This window comes from Carcharhinus amblyrhynchos, chromosome 14 (assembly GCF_965287045.1).
Source record: "Carcharhinus amblyrhynchos chromosome 14, sCarAmb.v2.hapA, whole genome shotgun sequence".
NCBI lineage: Eukaryota > Metazoa > Chordata > Chondrichthyes > Carcharhiniformes > Carcharhinidae > Carcharhinus > Carcharhinus amblyrhynchos.
The window spans coordinates 5,481,591-5,496,394 of NC_137337.1; the positions used below are offsets into that span (position 1 = coordinate 5,481,591).

Here is a 14,804-nt window from a genome sequence, read left to right on the forward strand (position 1 = left end):
GATAACTTTCTTCACTGTCCGCTATGCCACCAATCTTGGTGTCATCTAAAAACTTTCTAACCATGCCCCCTATATTCTCATCCAAATCATTAATATAAATGACAAATAACAGTGGGCCCAGCACTGATCCCTTAGACACACCACTGGTCACAGACCTCCAGTTTAAAAAATAACTTTCTACAGCCACACTCTGGTTTCTGTCAAGAAGCCAATTTTGCATCCTTTTTGTAAAAGCTACTGGTGATGTGCCATATTCATGCAGGGTATAGAGGAGGGGCACACTGTGCACAGAAACTGCTGTATTTTGTTTTTAATGGTGCATGTGCACCAGTCAGAAGTTGCTGTGTGATTCTACACAGAGATAACAATGACCGCAGTTTGTCTCACTGTTATATTTAAAGTAATATTTGGTCTGTTGTCGTGTTTGTTACTTGCAATTTCCCCCTGGCCTTTCTAAAACTGCAAACTCCCGTTGAGGCATTGTACCTCAGCCAAGATACTGAAATGTGCCAGCCTAGACAAACATACCAGTGGTGCAGTGGTTATGTTACTCAGTTCATAATCCAAAGAATGCAGGTTTAAGTCTTACAATAACCATTTGAACATTTACGTAGTTATATCACCATTTGAAAAAGCGAAGCTGTCAGATTGTTGTAAAAATCCAATTAGAAGAAATACATAAGGTTTTAAGTAAATTGCATTCTTATTTATATGTGTTGGGCATAATCTATAGCTTTTAAGTTTAAGTTTAATTTGTGTTTCTGTATTTGTGTGTTAAGACAGGGTTAAGAATTTCAGTTTGGTTTCACTTTAACCTTTGCTTTCAATGTAATAATGTTTTATGATCCTAAAGCCACCACAGGGTACACAAAACTGGGCTTGTCTAGGAGCAGAGAGGCCATAGGAGAACAGAAAGCAGTTGTTCAGTTGAGAGGAAGTTAGTGCCTTTGGAAGCAGGATTCCACAGACGCTGCCAGTGCAGTTGCTGCAACTGGACAAGTACTGGTGAGACCACATCTGGAGTACTGTGAGCAGTTTTGTCCCCTTATTTAATGAAAGATATTGGGCTGGATTTTCTACCTTGACCACAGCTAGGATCCTCTGGTCCTGCTGCAGTGAAGGGATATTTGGCTGAGTGCCAAATTCTCCATTCTCACTGGCAGTAACGGTGGGGTATGAGTGGCTGGAAATTCCAGCCATTATTTCATTGGAAGCAGTTCAGAGAAAATTCATTCCGATGATCTCCAGTATGCAATCGTCTTATGAGGAAAGATTAAACAGGTTGAGACTGTACACGCTGGAAGTTAAAAGAATGAGAGGTGAAACATACAGGATTTTGAAGGGGCTTGACAGGGTAAATGCTGAGAGGGTGTGAGAGTCTAATACATGAGGGACTGACAAGAGGAGGAATTTTTTCTCCCAGAAGGTTGAGTCTTTGGCCCCTTGCCACAGAGAGCTGTGAGGGCAGAGTCATTCAAGGCTGAGATAGATACTTTTGATCAGTAAGGCAATCAAAGGTTACGGGAAACGGGCAGGAAATAGAACATGATTGCCAGTACTAATGGGAGGCTGTGTAACGACGGTTTTAAAAGCAGCATGTGGATTACTAGTGGTAGTGGAAGAAGTGACATGAATGAACGGGATTGAGTTTTGCGGAGAGTGGGGTTTGGTTGGCAGGAGAGAGAGGAATGTGAGGAAGCTGTTACAATTATATCAGATTGAACAAGATCAGAAAGGGAGAATCTGAGTTTGAAATAGGAAAAGAGAAAGGCCAGAAGAGACAAATGGGGAAAGAGTGAGAATTTCTGTGAAGAGGAATTGACATCGAAGTATGACATTTTTAACGGCATTAATTGTGGAATAGAAAAGAGGTCTTATTTGCTAAAATACATTTTTACTGCCAAAGGCTTCCATATCCCTGCTGCAGGTATGTTCTTGCCTGTCTCTTTGCTTTCAGATGGCAAGTCGGTTCTTGAGCAGCCAGGATGTGATGGGAGTGTGTGGGCGGGTGGTGGGGGAGGAGTGGATGAGATAGCTTTTCCATGAAAGTTTTGGTGTCTGTTTTTAGTTGTGGCGCCTGCAGCCTCTCAGTGTGGGAACCTCCTGCTCTATAAGGCTGACTGATTGCTGATGAGTTCAGAGAAATTCTTTCTGCCAGCTGTGAAACAGAGGGGATCGAACTCACCAACTGAAGCGTAAACATCGTCAATCTTCAAAGTGTTCAATTCTATCAGGACGGACATTCAGAAACTGATCCAGGTTTCCGTCAGAAACAGGCAACAGGATTCTTTCAGCATTAGGTATTCCATTTTTTTCCTATATCGCAAAAATAGGAGACGGAGAATAGTCAAAGTAATTGGAGAAGGAGTATTTAAGTTACTTTAATATGTTTCTTTATAGAAGTTTGTAAACTACAGAGGCTGCAATTTTCTCCGAACACAGAGAATGGGAAATTGACTGGCTGGAGATTTACATCTCACCTTGCTTACTCTCCAGTCAAGCCAGTGAAGGCAGGCACAGGGTTTTAGAGAAGTGATTCAAAGCATGAGGGGCTTAACATCTGAAAGCAGAGTTCCCAGTGATGGCGAGTACACAAGAGGTCACAGTTTGAGCGGCGGAGAGTTTCAGTTGAGGGCTCAGGAAGAGGTTTAATGATAAGGTGGTTAGCACTACTGCCTCACAGTGCCAGCGACCCAATTTCAATTCCAACCTCGGGTCACTGCCTACGTGGAGTCTGCACATTCTCCCCGTGTCGGCGTGGGTTTCCTCCGGGTGCTCCGGTTTCCTCCCACAATCCAAAGATGTGTGGGTTAATGCACTGTTCATGCTAAACTGCCCTCCTAGTGTCAGGGATATTAGCAGGGTAAATACATGGGGTTACGGGGATAGGGTGGGATTGTTGTTGGTGCAGGCTCGATGGGTCGATTGGCTTTCTTCTGCACTGCAGGGATTCCATAATTCTATAAGGAATAGAATTTAAAATTAGGGATGATGAGGTCCAGCTGAAAGAGATGGGCAAAGCAGAGGTAGGTGGAGATCAAGAGACTATGGGCACTATAAGACTCTAACATTATCCATATAGCCCATTTGATCTGGTATTTCATCTACCAGTGTAGTGTTCCACCATTGATGCATTGTACCAGGAATGTTCACAGGGTGCTGACATGTCTACACACCTCCCTAACAGTTACCAGCTAGGACACGACTGTCGATCCCTTTCACACGAGCGGCTACATATCTATCTTGTTCTCACTCAAAGGGCTGCTGGGAAACCTTTGGAAAGACAAGGTTTGGCGCAATGTTAAACATTAATTTTAAAAAAGAATCAATGTCAAAGCAATTAATAAGAAAGACCGTCAAAAACTGGCAAGCGGCTGAGCTGACCAGTGAAACAGTTTTTTGCCTTTTTGCCAGAGAATCGGAGCTATTGAGGGACAGACTTGACGACAAGTCTTAGTCAGCAGGGATGGGGGGAGGGGACGGGGGCCAAGCTCAGGTGTTGGGTTTAATTAATGCTGACCTTTCGTTCACTTCTACTCGCACACACGCTCCCAGCTGGTCGTGGTGGAATTTATTTAAAACTGGGGATTGAAAGCTGCTTGCCTTCCTGTTTCCTCTCCTAGCTTGTTTTTTTGAATAAGCTTCTGGAGAGGGAGGAGGAGGAGCAGAGAATGTGTGTGTGTATCTGACTACTCTTTCATTCATGCATGTACACATGCAAACACACAGACACACGCACCATTTCACATATTACTCTTTCTTACACGCACTCATTCACTATCTCACAAACACACAAGCTCTTGCTCACACACACACACACACAATCTTATTCATACACGCACTCACTCTCTCGCACACTGTCATACAAGGCCAGTCTCTGTCACGTACTCTTTTTGTCTCTCACACTCAGCCACTCACTCATTCTCACATTTTCTCTCTCACTCACTGTCATAATCATCGATTTCACAATTCCATGCACAGACTTGCATTCGCGTTCACTCTGACACACCGACTCTGTCACACACATACTCACTATGTCACATCCTCTCTCTCACACAATCAATTTCACTCACTCTCAGACGTGTACAAACACACACACCAAGACACTCTCACCCCTTCACCTTCTCACTTCGACCAAGTAGCTTAAATTGCAGTAATTTCCACTGAACCACGTGGTCCCCTCAGTCTTTGTAGTGCTGAACACCCTCAATGATCCTGTGATTACCGTGGCCTGTGTGTTCCCTCAGCTATATATGGTCATTGGCACAGTGTGCCTGTTGAGGCATAGGGTTTATGCCAGTTGTCCTTCCCACTTTCTGTCAGAGCAGTGAGTCAAAACCTTGCAACAATTTCTTGTCTTACTCTTTTCTTTTGGGAGATAACTGAGCTGAGGAGGTGATCTCGTTAGATACGGAACTCATTTTGCTCTAAGAGTTAATCTCCTCTTCCTTTTCCATTCCAGGCACAGTGACATACAAACTTATGTACATATGAACATACAAAATAGGAGCAGAAGTAGGCCTTTTGGCTTCTTGAATGTGCTCCACCACTCAATAAGATCATGGCTGATTTGGGTGTAATATGTTCCACATTCCCATCTATTCCCAATAACCTTTGATTGATTCCTTTGCCCAACAAGAGTCTGTCTACCTCTGCCTTAAAAATATTCACTGATTCTGCTTCCACTGCCTACTGAGGCAGGAAGTTCCAAAGTCGCACAATCCTCCCACTTAAACAAATACTCTCTCTGTCTCACGAGTTCCATCATATCAATTAAAGAGGCACCATCAGGCAAAACCATTCAGCAAGAAGAAAATATAAAAAGTAGATGACATAAAAAAACTAAGTAGATTAACTAGTTTTATATGTGAAAATTAATACAAACTAGCAGAAAAAGATCATCTTAATTAAAATAGACCAGAGGGTTGGTGCTGCTGCTGTCAGTGCTGTTAAGATCCTTTTCTCTTTCAGTTTTACATCTTCATGTCACCGTGCCTGGAATGGAAAGGGAAGAGGAGATTAACTCTTATCTTGTGGCAAAATGAGTTCCGTATCTAACGAGATCACCTCCTCAGCTCAGTTATCTCCCAAAAGAAAAGAGTAAGACAGGAAATTGTTGCAAGGTTTTGACTCACTGCTCTGACAGAAAGTGGGAAGGACAACTGGCATAAACCCTATGCCTCAACAGGCACACTGTGCCAATGACCATATATAGCTGGGGGAATAGTAATGTGGCATTGACAGCAATAATCAACACACAGGCCATGGTAATCACAGGATCACTGAGGGTGTTCAGTGCTACAAAGACTGAGGGGACAACGTGGTTCAGTGGAAATTACTGTAATTTAAGTTACTTGGTATAGACTGGTACACACTGACTGTTAAAGGGTACAGAATAGTCTTTAGTGACAGCGTTAAAGGGTACAGAATGGTGTGGAGTGACAGCGTTAAAGGCTACAGAATGCCAGGGTTATAGAAAACATGCAGCATATTTGTGTTGAAGAGAGAGTCTAGATTGCCAGCGTTAATGGAAGGGTTCATTCTGTCAGCTTTAAAGGCTGTGTGAGAATTGCCAGAGTTTGTTAACAGACCCAGCATTAAAGAGTGGGAGCAGGAAACTGAGAATGGGGGAAGACAGAGTGGCACCTTGATAAGGAATGTGAGGGGGCTGCTGTAATTGTGTCAGATTGATCAAAATTGGAAAGGAAGAACAACAATGGGTCGAATTTTTAAAGAAAATTAATAGGATATGGGCATCTCTGGCTAAACACAGTAAAAAGTCTCACAACACCAGGTTAAAGTCCAACCAGTTTATTTGATAATAAACCCACAAGCTTTTGAAAACACTGTTCTTTCGTCAGGTGTATGGAAGGTTCAGATCAGAGAAGAGCATAAAGAGGCACACACAGTTTACAGAATACTGATTAGAATGCAAGTTTTTACAGCTAACCTGCTATTCAAGTCTTAAAGATGCAGACAATGTGAGTGGAGATAGCATTAGGCATAGGTTAAAGAGATGTGTATTGTCTCCAGACAGGAAAGTAAGTGAGATTTTGTAATTTCAGGCAAGTCATAAGGGTTACAGATAATGTGACATGAACCCAAGATCCCAGTTGACGCCATCCTCATGTGTGCGGAACTTGGTTATCAGTCTCTGCTCAGCGACTCTGTGCTGTCGTGTGTCGTGAAGGCCACCTTGGAGAATGCTTACCCGAAGGTCAGAGACCAAATGTCCATGACCGCTGAAGTGTTCGCCAACAAGAAGGGAACAGTCTTGCTTGGTGATTGTCGAGCGATGTTCGTTCATCCGTTGTCGTAGCGTCTGCATGGTCTCCCCAATGTACCATGCTTCGGGACATCCTTTCCTGCAATGTATTAGGTAGACAACATTGGCCGAGTTGCAAGAGTATGTGCCGTGTACCTGGTGGATGGTGTTCTCACGTGAGATGATGTCATTCGTGTCATGGTGTCTCACCTGGTGTTGTGAGACTTTTTACTGTGTTTACCCTAGTCTAATGCCGGCATCTCCATATCATCTCTGGCTAAGCCAGCATTTGTTGACCATCTCTAGTTGCCCTTCAGAAGGTGGTAGTGAACTGCCCTCATGAACCGCTACAGTCCCTAAGGTGCGTATGCACATAATGTACTGTTAGAGTGGGAGTTTCAGGATCTTGAACTAGCAGTAGTGGTCGTGGGTTTGGAAGGTGCTGCCATCGGAACTTTGGTGAGTTCCTGCATTGCATCTTGTAGATGGTACAAACTGCTGCCACTGCTCATCAGTAGTGGAGGGATTGAATGGTAGTGGAAGAGGTAGCAATCAAGTCATCTGCTTTGTCCTGGATGGTGTTAAGCTTCTTGAGTGTTGTTGGAGCTCCACTCCTCCAGGCAAGTGGAGAGTATTCCATTACATTCATGACATGTGCCTTGTAGATAGTGGACAGGCTTTGGGGAGCCAGGAGTTAAGCGTTGCAGGATTCCTAGCCATTGACCTGCTCTGGTGGCCATAGTATTTATATAGCTCGTCCAGTTCAGTTTCTGTTCAATGGTAACCTCCAAGATGTTGATAGTGGGGCAGTAAGAAAGAAGCTTACAGCAAAAGAGAGGGATGGAGATTAATGAAGTGAATGAGTGTTACAAGTATGTTCTTGCCCATCTCCTTGTTTCTGATGGCAAGTTTGTTCTTGACCAGCCAGGATGTAATGGAGGTTATGGATTGGGGAGGGAAGGGGGGAGAAGCCAGGGCAGGGGAGGAGTCAGGTTTCTCATGAAACCTTTGGTGTCTGCTTCTCACTAACTCGATTGCAGTTTATAAGTCTGGTATCACCTTGTGTTAAGGGGCTGAAGTGTTAAAGAGTTAAGAGGAATTTCCTTCTGTCAGATCCACAAATTTGTGAATTTTGCAGAACACAAAACATGTGTATATTTTTGGGTGCAAATATCTTTTAACCTCTCTAAGATACAGATGATAAAGATTGCTTTGTCTTTCTTATCAGTAATTGTATTAGAACAATTACACTTGTGAATGCGACACAGTGCAAAACAAAGTTACCGGCTACAATCGCTCGATTCAGTCAGGATGGAAATTCAGAAACTGATCCAGCTTTCTGTCAGAAATAGACAACAGGGTTCTTTCAGAGATAGTTATTTCATTTATTCAACATCTCGAGAAACCAGAGGAAGGAAACAAGTATAGGACACAAAAGATCAGAGAGAAGAAAAATTAAAGAGAGAAGTAATGTTTGAGTGACTTGAAAAAAGTTTCTTTCAAGAGGTTTGTGAAACCATAGAATGGTTTTAGTTCAGAAGGAGGTGATTTGGCCCATCAGGCCAACATTGACTTTTTAAAAGAGCATCCCATCCAGTCTACCCTAACACCCACACACATTTATCATAAGAACATAAGAACATAAGAAATAGGAGCAGGAGTAGGCCATCTAGCCCTTCGAGCCTGCCCCGCCATTCAATAAGATCATGGCTGATCTGTCGTGGCTCAGTTCCACATTCCCGCCCTCTCCCCATAACCCTTAATCCCCTCGCTTATCAAAAACCCATCAAATCGCGTCTTAAAAATATTTAGCGAGGCAGCCTCCACCACCTCAGTGGGCAGAGAATTCCAGAGATTCACCACCCTTTGAGTGAAGAAGTTCCTCCTCAACTCTGTTCTAAACCGCCCCCCCTTTATCTTGAGGCTGTGCCCCCTAGTCCTACTGTCCTTTCTGAGCGGGAAGAGTCTCTCCACCTCTATCCTATCCATCCCATTCATCATCTTATACGTCTCAATGAGATCTCCCCTCATTCTTCTAAACTCTAACGAGTACAAGCCTAGTTTATTCAGCCTCTCCTCATAGCTCAACCCCCTCAACTCCGGTATCAGCCTAGTAAACCTCCTCTGCACTCCCTCCAAGGCCAAAATATCCTTGCGTAAGTGCGGCGACCAAAACTGCACACAGTACTCCAGCTGCAGCCTCACCAATGCCCTATACAGCCGCAGCAAGACCTCCCTACTTTTATATTCAATCCCCCTCGCTATGAAGGCCAGCATCCCATTCGGCTTCCTGACCACCTGCTGCACCTGCAAGCTGGGTTCTTGCGACTCATGCACAAGGACCCCGAGGTCCTTCTGCACCGTCGCCTGCTGCAGTTTTTCGCCACATAAGCAATAGTGTGATGTTAGTGAACCTTAGAGAGTTTTTTAAAATTTATGCTCACAGCCTTAGGTGATGTCATTGTTGGGAGGAGGAAAGAGCTGCAGATAGATCAAGTGACAGGGGTTCATTTTCAGTTTCAGTTTTGGGAATTGGAGGTTAGAAACTTCAAGCTGAAAGAGAAGTCTCCCTTTCTTTCCCTGTGTTTTTTTTCTTTGGAAATTCTGTTGTTTTCCCAAAGGGTAAAAATAGCTGTTGTTGGGGGCCGGACTAGAATCTGTCTGGTGTTTTGGGAGGCTATCTTGTCTTTAAGCTATTCTGAGTGCATCAAGACTGAGAGTTTTCAATTCTCCAACAAAGGGACTCAATTTCCAGTATCACATGAACATTAGACTTTGCTGTGTTTAAACCTGTTCTTTTCAGCCTTTTGGCTAAGATCAAGTGTAGTATCGACATACTGTGCTTGGTTGAAGTCATTAGGTTACATTTTAGCTTCATTTGAAGCAATTTTTCGAAGTGGCATCTCTGCCTTTTGGCTAATATGCAAATGAGATCAAGCCTTGGAGGAGGAGCTATGCCTGCTCCAATCAGCTTGGATCATGTAGATCAAGCCTAAGACAGGAGGTGAGAGCCCTGTCTTGTCAGCTTGGATCGGGAATGTCTCAACTTTTTGAGACTTAGAATTGGACTTGATTTGATTGAACTGGAATAAAAACTAAAAAACAGGTTTTGTCTAAAGGGAACTTGGGTTTGATTGGAACATCGTAGATAGCTTTGTTAAGGGTTTAATACATTATAGAGATTGTTCTGCTTCTTTTTTGTAATTGATAAAAATTCTTGCTAATTTTCTTACTAAACATGTCAACTATATTCTTATATAAACTTTGTTTGATAAAAGCTCCCTAATGGCTCATTTGAATCATATTGAAGTGGAATGTATCATGCTTTTCCTAGCCAAGTTCAAGATGCAAAACTTATGATTCAGGCAGGCTTTATATAACACTTTGGAGTTTCTAACCTGAACCATAACAATAGTTAGTCCGCCTAACCTACACATCTTTGGACATTAAGGGGCAATTTACAATGACCAATTCACCTAACCTACACATATTCAGAAACTGGAGCACCCAGAGGAAACGTCACAGACACAGGAAGAACATACAAACACTGTGCAGACAATTAATCAGGGCTGTAATGGAACCCATCAATTTTCCCTGAATGCAATCAGCATGAAATTGACCGGATAGAGTTATACAACTCCAGTTTGACACCTTGCCATATTATACCCCCTATTAAAGTCAATGAAGGAAGGCAATGGGTTTTAGGAAAGCAATTCAAATGAGTCTTAACATTTTGAAGGCAGATCTCTGAATGGTGAGTATCCAAGAGGTCACAGTTGGAGGAACAGTAAGTTGGGGTAGGGTTTGGGTTCAAAGACATAGGGAGGAAAGGGTAGGATAGCAGATTTAATGATCAGGTTTAAAATTTTGAATCAGAAGTGTTCCTGGTCAGGTTGACAGAGATGAGCAAAGACAGAGGGAATGGATAGTTAGGGCACAGTGAGAGGAGAGGCATATAGATGGGTAGTCCAGGTCTATGGCATTAACCAGGATAACGCAGCTTGCTTGATCTGGCATGTGAAACATTAACCTGATGCATTATGGCAGTAGTGTGTACCATCCACAGCATGCAGTGCAATAACTTAGCATGTCATTTTTGACTGCACCTTCCAGTCAACAGCTAGAAGGACAATAGCAACTGGTGCATGGTAACACCACCACCTGCAAATACCCCTTGAAGCCACACAACATCCTGACTTGAAAATCTTACTATCCCTTCAGCGAACCCCCTCCCCTGGCTTGCCTGTGGGTATGCCTACACCATCTGCACTGTCGCAGCTCAAGAAAGCAGCTTACCACCATCTTTAATGGTAATTTGGGATGGGAAATAAATAGTGAACTCACCAGCAATGTCCATATCTGAGAATGAATATTGATAAAGATTATTTGGTGGAGAGGTTAAGAGAATAAAAAAGTTGGTGGGATCAAGTCCCACTTTGTAAACATTGAAGGGATTTGGGAGGAAAGGGCAGTTGATCAGGACAGATTTGGAAATTTGACCTTACAGATAGCTGGTACAAATAAGCCAAAGAGTCTCCCTCTATTCTTTGAAGTTTCACTACTATACTGCTTCATAACTTCTCAATTTTTCTTCTAGGGAGACAAATTGCAGTAAAGAAGAATTAAATAGATAACCATCATAAGACGTTAGCAACCGCACCTGTGAAAATATTTGAAGAGAAGTTCCAATATTGTGTCCAAAGATGACCAAATGTACCGACCACAGTATCCATCAGATCCTGTTTCCCCCCGTCTACATTATCGTCTTCATCATCGGCCTGCCGACTAATCTGCTGTCCCTGTATCACAGCTACCTGCAGATCAGACAGAGGAACGAGCTGGGAATCTATCTCTGCAATCTCACAATCTCAGACATGTTATACCTCATTTCCTTGCCCTTCTGGGTTCAGTATATGCTGCTGCATGATGACTGGGTCCACTCTCGGGCACTCTGCACACTCAGTGGTCTGCTCCTCTACCAGAATATCTACATCAGCATTGGCTTCCTCTGCTTCATCTCCATTAATCGCTGTCTTGCTGTTGCCTACCCTCTGAAATTTAAATTCTTACACACCAGGAGGGCTGCAGTGTTGGTCAGTGTTCTCATCTGGCTTAAGGAGATACCTGCCTGCAGTTTTTACATCCACTCCCAGGTTCTCAGTACAGATAAGGAGAATGACACCTTGTGTTTCGAACATTATCCGATGCAGACAGAGGACAGATATTTAAATAGTTACAAGTTCTCCATTGGGTTCTTCCTCCCTTTGATTTTATTTCTCATTTCATACAAGAAAGTGTTGACAGCTGTTGGTAAGGTCCGCGGGCTTCAACAGGTGCAAAAAGTAAGAATTAAAAAATTAGTTTCTGCGTCAATCATCATTTTCCTGGTTTGCTTTGCTCCTTATAACATCCTCCTGATGGTTCGGATCCTATTCGAGCATGACTGTTGGTTCGCTGATAGTATTTTTGAGGTTTACCATATTGGCGTGCTGTTAACATGTTTAAACTGTGTGGCAGATCCCATCTTGTACTGTTTCATATCGCCAAGTTCACAGGGCTGGTTAGGCAGATTCCTGGATCCTGTTACAAGCCTCCTTTGTCCCAAAAAGACAGAAGTAACTGAAGCCCCAGATATACAGGTCAAATCAACACTTATGAATAGAAGTGAATTATCATGTTAAGGGTACCAGGATATGGAGGACGAATGTTTCTATTTAATGCGTGTTGTATATAGAGAGTTATCAGGGCACCTTGCACAGCCTTGCACACCTTGCACAACCTATATTTCCTCTAGTATAAGAGATTACAGGGTGATCTGACTTGTTTTTAAAACATACAATCAGAATTTGGTAGGTCATATTGTGAGAAAGTATTTCCTCTGATGAGATGAAGAATAAAGGGACATGTTTGGAAATTAGCATAAGGCCATAACAGATCATGAAAATCAGAAATTCTCATGCCTGACAGAGTGCTGGAACTCAACCAGTGTTATTGTCACTGCTACTGATAGCTTCTTGTTAAGTAATTTAATGAAGATATATTGTGCTATAGTAGGCAATACAATTGACTGATGGAGCAGGCTTGAAGCAGTGAATATCTCTTCTTGTCATATTATCTAGCAGAACAGAATTGGTGCATGAGATGACAGTGTTTGCCAACTTTCTTTGTAAACCCTCATATTGCTCTAAAGAAAGTCACCTTGCTTCCACATTTTCCTCCTTTCTGGAAAGAAAACATTTTGATTTTTGCAGCATTTTATAAGTTCAGGTCTTCACAATTCTACAGCCAAAGATGTATTTTCTGAAATGTACAGGTATCATGCAAGGAAGAAGGGCAGACAATACCACAAACAGCAAGGAGTTTGTGGACCAAAAGATCATGTGGCGACATGATAACATGCTACAAAATGTTAACAACTACAAATGCTACATGCCAAGAATGTGGAAGATCTCCACAGGAATGCAGACCAGGTACAAGTATGGGAAGTAGCTGCTCAGCTAGTGCATAAACTACTGTTTGTTACAAGTCCTTGTTGTCAGTGTTTCAACACATTCACATAGCTTCAGGGGTTGGCAGCAATGGCACAAGGACTTTGCCACATCGACCTACTCGTCTTTGATAAAAACACTGCAGACAGTTGGGAAACGTTCAAGATCAAGTGGCGTCTTTACTGCAATGCTGCATTATCTGACAAGTCAAAAAATATACAAGCTTATTAAACTTAGTCAGTCCCTGCATCCATCAAGAAATTTGAGTCATTGGTTTTGCAGATGGTGGAGGGAAAAAGAGGACCTGAAAGGATTCTAAAAAAAAAGAATACTTGTCTTCCAGTAAAAACTATAATCCTCGACAAGTAAACATTTAATTCAACAAACTGAAGAGCAGGTGAATCCATACATTCTTACACTGCCATCTTGTAAATCGTAGCAAAGAAATGTGAATTTGGCACTCACTGATGAGCCAGTCAGGAACCTAGTTCATAAGAAGCTGCTGTGAGAGAAAGATTTAACATTACAAACAACACCTGCATGTTAAATGAACAATCAGAAAAACGAGTGTTCATGCGTAATTATGCCATGAATGAGAAATTGGTAGTAGCCATAGTTTTAGCAAAAACAGTTCCAATTTCTTACACAAATGAACTCGTTTGGCAACATCTTGCTGATCAATTGTCATCATCTTAAAAGGATTTCTCAGAATCATCTCCGAAAGAACCAACTTCTTTAGTCCTTGGTGTCATGAATACTACTACAGAAGACTTAGTTGAATCTCAGTTGCCTGTGAATGTGTCTATGCTACTGTATCATGTGAGAATGATGCAGAATAAATTGCAAGGGAAGACGTGTCTACTGAAATTCCAAATCATACTTCTAGGGTCAAGAACAGCCAAATTCCAGCATCATGTGCAACGAAAGAGGAATAGACATCCTCTTGATTGACTTTCTTATTGACTGTATATAATGATTAATGATGCATAGTGCTGTGTCTAGAGTACTATTGATCCTATGTGTAACATTATAGTAATTTGTTATCATTATCACAGAAATAAAGGGAGAGGAAGTATACATTATATATTTCAGTGGTTGCAGATTGCTTTAAGAGATGATTACATTATTTAATGGTGGTGTCATTAGGGTGTTGCATAGGTTTACTTTCAATTTGTTCTCTGTGCAGACAAGAGTTTCTAGAATAAATCTGTTGTTAGTTTGAACCAACTTGTGCATACTAAATCTTTTTCTTTTTTATATAAAATCCACAACCCCAGAAAAAGGTAAGAACACTAGGATTTTGATTTCACCTAGCTGAACTGGAACTACACGTATGGCTGAGGCAGCACTTCATGGAGCTGAAAACTCCATCTTATGTCAATCCAAAATCCATTTAAAAGATTTAAAAGTAGGTACCATATTCTTGAAAGCCGACAACTATATTCATTTGTCACAGAAATTTTTTCTGCTTCTCTATCAACTCACCTGTTACAATAAATCCCATGCATAACTAAACCTGAAATATATATTATTCTTCAGCCTATTGGGGCTATCAGAAGTGTGTTTTGGAATTCCATATATGTTGTTCCAGTGTTTGACTGTGAAGCCTTGGGGCAGTATTTATGGTTCAAGTCACAGAGCTTTCACCCAAGCTCTCTAAAGTATTCCAGTCATAGAATTATTTCCAAGCTATGTCCTCTTTTCTTCATTAAATCTGTCAGTCTTCTGGAGCAAAGTGAAATCCTGAAATGCACTGTATACAATTAATGAGAGAACAGTTAGCATTGACTGACAGAGACCATGGAATAACCTGCGTTGTGAGGAAACATTGTATTAATTCTGAAAGTAAAAAAGGAAGCACAACACAGCCATGAAAATGTGACATAAATCACAACAAAATAGCATGGCATTCTCACTTATCTATCATGTAAATGTCATGATATTCTCAACTAACAATGTGCGTTAACTCCCTTATACAATTGTCAAACTTTCTCAACAAAAATCATTCAAAAATGCATTTTGTGAGGTGGTGACATGGTGATATCAACATT

General features: G+C 41.8%; 1 protein-coding gene across 2 annotated transcripts; it reads left to right on the top strand.

Moving 5' to 3' along the window:
- Positions 1 to 889: 889 nt before the first annotated feature.
- Positions 890 to 14,208, top strand: LOC145352402 (G-protein coupled receptor 68-like). Of its 2 annotated transcripts, XM_080202197.1 has the most exons (3): positions 890 to 1,005; positions 2,069 to 2,300; positions 10,863 to 14,208. In XM_080202197.1, the coding sequence occupies exon 3, from the start codon at positions 10,969 to 10,971 to the stop codon at positions 11,944 to 11,946; it is 978 nt and encodes a 325-aa protein (XP_080058323.1). In that variant the 5' UTR covers positions 890 to 1,005; positions 2,069 to 2,300; positions 10,863 to 10,968; the 3' UTR covers positions 11,947 to 14,208. The 2 variants fall into 2 exon arrangements, with proteins under 2 accessions (XP_080058323.1, XP_080058322.1); XM_080202196.1 differs by lacking the exon at positions 890 to 1,005 and having other exon boundaries at positions 1,042 to 2,300.
- The last annotated feature ends 596 nt before the right edge of the window (positions 14,209 to 14,804 follow it).

What these genes read in the sequence shown, in the direction of transcription:
- LOC145352402 (XM_080202197.1), top strand. Translation starts at nt 10,969, where the DNA reads ATGACCAAATGTACCGACCACAGTATCCATCAGATCCTGTTTCCCCCC.